Source organism: Triticum aestivum, chromosome 7D, assembly GCF_018294505.1.
Source record: "Triticum aestivum cultivar Chinese Spring chromosome 7D, IWGSC CS RefSeq v2.1, whole genome shotgun sequence".
Classification (NCBI taxonomy): Eukaryota; Viridiplantae; Streptophyta; class Magnoliopsida; order Poales; family Poaceae; genus Triticum; species Triticum aestivum.
The window spans coordinates 491,822,405-491,829,535 of record NC_057814.1 but is presented as its reverse complement, the minus strand read 5'-3'; the positions used below and the strand labels follow the sequence as shown (position 1 = coordinate 491,829,535).

Sequence of the window (7,131 nt, the reverse complement as noted above, 5' to 3'; positions counted from 1 at the left end):
GTGCTGGTGAAGATGTTGATGGAGATTGACCCCCTCTCGATGAGAGGATCGTTAGTGATGACGATGGCTTCGCTTTCCCCCTCCCGGGGGAAAGTTTCCCCGGCAGAACAACTCCGTCGGAGCCCTAGATTGGTTCTGCCCAGGTTCCGCCTCGAGATGGCGGCGCTTCGTCCCCAAAGCTTCCTTATGATTTTTTCCAGGTCAAAACCCTCCATATAGCAGAAGATGGGCACCGGGGGCCTGCCGGGTGGGCCACAAGCCAGGGGCGCGGCCCCACCCTTGTGGTTGCCTGTGGGTCCCCTCTGATATTTTCTTCGCCCAATATTTTTTATATATTCCAAAATAATTCTTCGTAAATTTTCAGGACTTTTGGAGTTGTGCAGATAGGTCTCTCAGATTTGCACCCTTTCCGGTCCAGAATTCCAGCTGCCGGCATTCTCCCTCTTTAGGTAAACCTTGTAAAATAAGAGAGAAAATGCATAAGTATTGTACCATAATGTGTAAAAATAGCCCATAATGCAATAAATATCAATATAAAAGCATGATGCAAAATGGAAGTATTAGTTATATATACCTCTTGTAAGCCGTCACTCGGGATAGTTGATCAGTTATAAATCCTCGACGTTTGTAACCTCCCCCGATATAGTGAAGTTTGGCTGGCTGGCGCCCTTGGTTTTTCCCCTTCGTGTTGGAGGGATTTTTCACGTTAAATCTCATGTCTTTTGCTTGTTTTCGTTCTTCATCATGTTCGATTGCGTGTCGTATCTCTAACAGTCGCCCAAACTGAAGGAGCTAAGTTTGAAGCTTGATATGTTCATGCTTATTCCTCCTAGATATGTACTCCCTCCGTCCGGTGAAAATTTCATATATAGGAATTTTAGGACAAATTATGGAGTATGGTAAAAAATGCATTGGGAAGATGCAAGCCACCATCTCTCACCTCTTTAATTACCCAACCCCAATAAGCTAAGTGCATGTAGAAATTAAGGAGACCATGTGTAGAATGTTATTGATCTTGATTACCGTGTGACGAGAGAAAATTAATTTTTTTTCTACTTTAAAGTGCATTGGGAAGATAGAAATACACTTTTTATGGACAAATTTTAAAATCAAACATACACTCTTCATCGGACGGAGGAAGTATGTCTAGTTTTGTTGCCAATTATTTGCTACAACAACTTATACTGCGGTGCCGTTTCGACATTCTGCAAGTGGACTGTGAAACATGCAAGGAGGTTGAATTTGTAGCGTTACCAGCAAGGGGAGCACCGCCAGTCAGGGGCCACCCCTGTATCGCGAGAATCAAGATATACAAGAGATGCTACACTTACGGACATTTTCTAGTACGGAAAGCTCTTAAGGGTCTGAGGTGGAGGTGTCGGGATTAATTATGGGTTGCGCCCCATGGTTAGGGTCGATTGATTGTATTTAATTATTTATACCTGGCCATAAGTCAGGCCGGGGTGGGCTCGGGCCGGGCCTGAAAAAGCCTGTAACAGAAAATCCAGGCCCAACCCCTAGATTTCAAGCCCAAGCCTGGTCCTGCCCTGGCATTCGGGCTCAAAACTTAGGCCCAGGCCCGGCCTATGGGCAAGACCGGACCGGGTCGGGTCGGGTCAGGCCGACCGGGCCGGTTTCCCATGGCCAGGTATAATTGTATTGGGACACGTGCTAGTGTAAGTTCCTCTGTAACCCTTGCCCCGTAAGTGTAGCATTTTCGTTTTGGTCATGTGTTGATATTTTTCTTCCCGTTTATTGATCCCTGTTGATTTTTTTGAAGTTGATCAAGCAATTTTACTTGAAATTTTTACTCTCTTGGAGTTTAGAAACACTGCTTTCTAAACTGAACATGATGATTTTTTATTGATTTGTCTTTCTCAACAAATATTGGCCTTCGGTACGTTGAGATCTCTTGGAACTACTTCAAGATTTCAATCATGGCAAGCTGGATATACGTAGCTCTCACAAAAACAAAACAAAAAAAGTTAATACTCCATCCATTCAAAAAAGATTGAAGTTCTAGGAATTTTTTAAGTCAACTTTTAAAAAATTGACCAAGTCTATATAAAAATCCGCAAACATCTGCGAAATCAAAATATATAATAGAAAATTTCATTTCATAATGAATCTAGTGAAGTAAATTTGGTTTCGTAGATGTTGATAAATTTTGTTATAGACTTGGTCAATCATAATGAAATTTGACTCAGGACAGTCCTAGAACATTAATTATATTGAAACCGAGAAAGTATATACACAGTTTAAACTATGATGCTGTTATTATTCTTCCAGTGTCTTGAATTTTATTTCTTTTAAGGGGATTCTAGTGTCTTAAATGGGAATGCCCCAACATATATTTTCTTATGGGCCCCCATATTTGGCGAACGTTCGCGCAGGTGGCATTTGTAACGATTTTGATGGCATTTTTAGTGTATGTGGGATGCCCAAAAAATGTCATGTCACTCTGAAGAAACTGTCATCCCACACAACTAAAAACGCCATAAATATCGTTAGAAATGCCATTTGAGCGAACGTTCATCAGGTAACATTACCGTTTCCTTATTGGGCTAGTTTATTTATTATGCGCTTCGTCGGCCAGACCATATTGGGCCCAATTATTGTCGCTGACCAGTTGCCTCACCTCAAAAAAAGTAGAAGGGCAGCCAGTCGCCGTAGCACGCGAATGAAGTGAGTGAGAGCGAGACGCCAGTCGCTTCTCGCGGCTGCGCCGCGCCGCCGCCCTCCTCGCCGGCTCGCTGCGCCGCCTCCGTCTGCCGCCGCATCGCCGACGCCTCGACCGAATCATCGGGCACCACCGCCGTTGTACCATCTCTCCGACGGTCAGGTCAGTACGCCTTCAGTTTCTACCAGCGGAAATCGGAGTGAAGAACCCTAGCTATTTCTAGACGAACCAGTTTAAGAGGTCAGCAGAAGTAGATGGGGTATTTGCAGAATGGTGTCATTGGTGTTACCTAGAGATTGCTAGCTCCGTGCGTAATTTGGTCAATCTCTAGATTATGCAAAGATACTGAAGCGGGTACATGAACTGTTAACTTATTTTACAGATTTTTGGGACATCACATAATGATCACCACATTTCCTTTTCTGTAGCCAGATGAAGTGGGCACAATATTCTGTTTGTTGCAGACTGACTACCATGCTCTGCATCTACCACCATTTTTGCCACTACTGTTGAGCTTATGTTTAACTGTCGTCAATCACTGAATGTTGTAATTCAAAGTGAAATGTTTTTAAGAATACAAAAAAATAAAATTGAAGCAGTGATTATTGGATTATTTCAGTATCTTAGACAACATAACTGCTGAGAAAAATTCCTATTAGTGCGTTGAAGTCATTCTCCCCCTACCTCTTTCTTTTCAGTGGAAGAATCAATATTTCCATTCAAGTAACGGAATGTTGCTACTTGCTAACCCAGTCCAGATTTATTTTGCTTAGAAGTTTGCTCGGAAGAAATGTCATAGACACAAATGTAGAAGGATGTTGGCATTTACAGCTGAAATGTTCCACAGAATTTTGCTCGAGGCTGCATATGTATTTTCCTTTCCTAGACTATCCTTTTACATAAGGTCGCATTGTGTGATTGCCAGTACAGTTGCTTCAAGATTGAAACCGTCTCGTGTATGGAATCATCTCATCTCATCGTGTGTATCTAGGATTTCTTCAATGTGTATATCTGTGATTTTGATTATTTATGCATTTGCTTTGCCCTTTGTTGATTCATGCAGCCATCCTGTTTGATAAAATGTCGGCACCAGCATCCATTCCCTGTGGTTCCAAGAGTGTGCGAGGCAACGACAACGGTGTCGACAGGCTCAGCAGCCTGTCCGACGATCTGCTCCACCACGTGATGTCCTTCCTGCCGACGCCGGAGGTCGTGCGCACAAGTCTTCTCTCACCAAGGTGGCGCAATCTCTGGAGCTCTGTTCCATTTATCCACATCAACAACAAAGACTTCGTGGTTAAAAATGATGTGGGCATTGCTTGCTTTGATAACCACAAGCTGGAGAACTTCGTGGACCACTTGCTGCTCTTGCGTGACGGCACTGTTTCCTTGGATGAGGTCCGGGTCGTCATCACGACTCGCAGTAGTAAGAAGAGTTCTGTGTGGATTCGTCATGCCATCAAGCACAAAGTTCGTCTCCTTCATATTTCTGGATTTCACCACCATCTGATTTTGGATAGCACAGCAATGTTTTCTTCTCTGTACCTCAAAAGAATCAGGCTCCGGTATGTCCGTTTGAACGATTGGTTCGATAAGCCGCTGAATTATGACTGGCCTGTGCTCGAACATCTAGAGTTGGAGTGTTGCATTCTCGATACAAGGAGGATCTCATCGAGCTCACTCAAGGTTCTACATATCATCGACTGCATCATTGGCAATGATCTCCTGATTGGTGCTAGGAAGCTTACCCATCTCTCTGTCATTGACCCAGAATGTCGTCGTGGTGCTATAGTTACCTGGGATCTGTCTTCTCTAGTGTCAGCTTTGATTAGTCTAGGGTCCGAGTTTCATTATGATGATAACACAGAAGTAGATCATCATCTACTTGATGGCCTTTCACATGCCACAACATTGGAGTTGCATGCACCGTTACCTGAGGTACTGATGGGTTGTTTTCCTTTTCATATTCGTAGGTGAATATATTTGCATGCCGAATTAGTCGCTTCTTAGTTTTAAAGTCAGACACAATCTACTTTTTGAAGTGATTATGTACTGTTTACTATATGTTGGCAAGCTAGCATGAAAATATTGTATCATTAACTATTCAGCTTGCTCTATTTTCAACTCCTTCACATGATCATATTGCTTGTGAAGCTCGCATTCGAGAGGGGTTTGCAAGCATGCCCGGTGTTCAGCAATCTGACAAGCTTGGTGCTGGGTGATTGGTGCATGGCTGCTGACTTCTACCCACTGTTCCGTATTCTCCATCGCTCGCCCACGCTGAAAGAGCTAAGTGTTAAGCTCAAGATGGTAATACTTCTCCCAGATATGTATGTCTAGCTGGCACTGCTTTGCTACAACATCAGAATGATCAAAGCTGATACTCCCGTGTGGTTTTGACACGCTGCAGGAGCACTGTGAAACATGCAAGGAGGTTGAATCTGCTTCATTACCATCAAGGCGAGCACCAGCAATCAGGGGATATCCTCGTGTCGAGAGAATCAAGATATGCTGCAGCAAAGATGATCTGAGGATCGGTACGTTGGTGCAGGCGCTGCTACCGATCTTCATCCCAGACGGGAAAATCAGTATCGAGGGTTACTAATCATGTTTATGTTAAGGCCTTGTTTTGGGACCTGTCCCCCTCTTGCCATATTTGGTTAGTGCTAAGTTCGTTAAGAGCTGCGCTTTCCCCTTTTCTAGACCGGAGAGGGGGGGCTGATATTCTTCTTCTGTATGGCTAAATCTGACCAGACATTACACATTCTTGTGTTGTAGACTTAAGTTAATCATGTTTCAGATCTGGGGTACGTGTGTTGAGGCATTCTGGCACAGAAATTTGACTAACATGAATCATGTGACACCACCCTTTAGATCATGATACAAATTTTGAAATAGTGGTTTAAGTGGTTTAATTGCAATTCCTAGTTTTAGGAATTACTTTGTAGTTTTTTGGATCTTCATCCAAAACATTGTATTTGTAATTACAAGTATTTCTAAAAAAGATAAAAATAAAAGGCAGTATCAAATAATTGATATAAATTGTTTTAAGACGTCCTGCCTTATCCTGCCTTATCGCAGGCGATAAGGCGTCAGTGGTGCTCGCCTTAGGTCGCCTTACCTCATTATATAACACTTGATTTGTCACTAGCCATGACTTGCTAAGAGCAACTCTAGAAGATTCCCTAAACAGAGAGCTTTAGAATGGCTTCTCCTTCAAAGGTTTTGAAGCCCTCCACTTTCTCAGTTTCTCTAAAACTATAACCTTTTATATAGTTCTTATGTCGCATGGACCTCACTTGTCAGCGGGTTACACATTTAGGCCCTCTTTAATTCGCAGGATTCTCAAAAGGCAGGAATAGAATAAATACAAGACTGGAGTGGTATGCCCATTTGAATTTGAATCCTACAGGACTAGTGTAGAGTGTTTGATGCCACAAAAAAAAAATCTAAAAGAGGTTGGAGTGGCGGATATTGTTTTTGGTTCTAGGGAGTATATGCTCATGCACGCCAAAAATGTATTATGCCAAGTTCAAATTTGTTTGAAAAAATATATATGTGTTCATTGTAACACCCAAATGCTACCTGCAAATTTTTGGGGGGAGGGGGGAGCTTAAGCATGTTGACATGTGAAAAAAAAAACAAGTTGAACAACAAATGTTATCTTTAAAAAAAACGAAGCGACGCTATCCCGTTTCGCATAAAAATTGGCAAGCACGCCTGTTACACTAACATGAATATCTAAAAGATATTAGCATTTTTAGAATTTATTTCCTATTTATTTTAAATCTATTGTTCACCAGGAACATAGCATATGCTTTCTGGAGCCAAAACTTCGTCCGTTCATGGCACACATGATTCCTTTGAAAAAAAAATCAATAGGAATCAATCCTATGAATCAAACGACCAGCATACGGAAAATTCCTAAGGATTTTAACCCTTAAAAAATCCTATGAAATTCCTTTGAATCAAAGGACCCCTTACTTTTAATCTTTTTATTCTACCTTGTCACTTCCCAATTGCGTCGTCCTGGTCGCATCGACTGGCTCTCCTGTCACTTATTCATGTCCTTCGACCACCCTACAATGATCGCTCTCGTCGGAAGGTCGCACCCATGAGGCGAGGCTAGCCCCACCGTCCAGACGACCTCTTGGACTTTGCATCACCACTGTAGTTGTCATCTTCCTCAAGCTCGACCACAACACCGGCCATGATTATGTGTGTGCGTTACTGATACGTCTCCAACGTATCTATAATTTTTGATTGTTCCATGCTATTATATTATCTGTTTTGGATGTTTAATGGGCTTTAATATGCTTTTTTATATTATTTTTGGGACTAACCTATTAAGCGAAGGCCCAGTGCAAATTGCTGTTTTTTTTGCCTATTTCAGTGTTTCGCAGAAAAGGAATATCAAACAGAACGAAACCTTCGCGAGGATTTTTCTTGGA

At 42.3% G+C, this 7,131-nt stretch overlaps 1 protein-coding gene across 5 annotated transcripts; it reads left to right on the top strand.

Annotated features, from left to right (window-relative positions):
• The first annotated feature begins 2,607 nt into the window (after nt 1-2,607).
• Nucleotides 2,608-5,529, top strand: LOC123168414 (F-box/FBD/LRR-repeat protein At1g78750). 5 transcript variants are annotated; one of them, XM_044586288.1, is made up of 5 exons: nt 2,608-2,842; nt 3,457-3,636; nt 3,744-4,618; nt 4,835-4,990; nt 5,091-5,529. In XM_044586288.1, exons 3-5 carry the CDS (start codon nt 3,761-3,763, stop codon nt 5,283-5,285), a joined length of 1,209 nt encoding a protein of 402 aa, XP_044442223.1. In that variant the 5' UTR covers nt 2,608-2,842; nt 3,457-3,636; nt 3,744-3,760; the 3' UTR covers nt 5,286-5,529. The 5 variants fall into 5 exon arrangements, with proteins under 5 accessions (XP_044442223.1, XP_044442222.1, XP_044442226.1 ...); XM_044586287.1 differs by having other exon boundaries at nt 3,454-3,636; XM_044586290.1 differs by having other exon boundaries at nt 2,626-2,842; nt 3,439-3,636.
• The last annotated feature ends 1,602 nt before the right edge of the window (nt 5,530-7,131 follow it).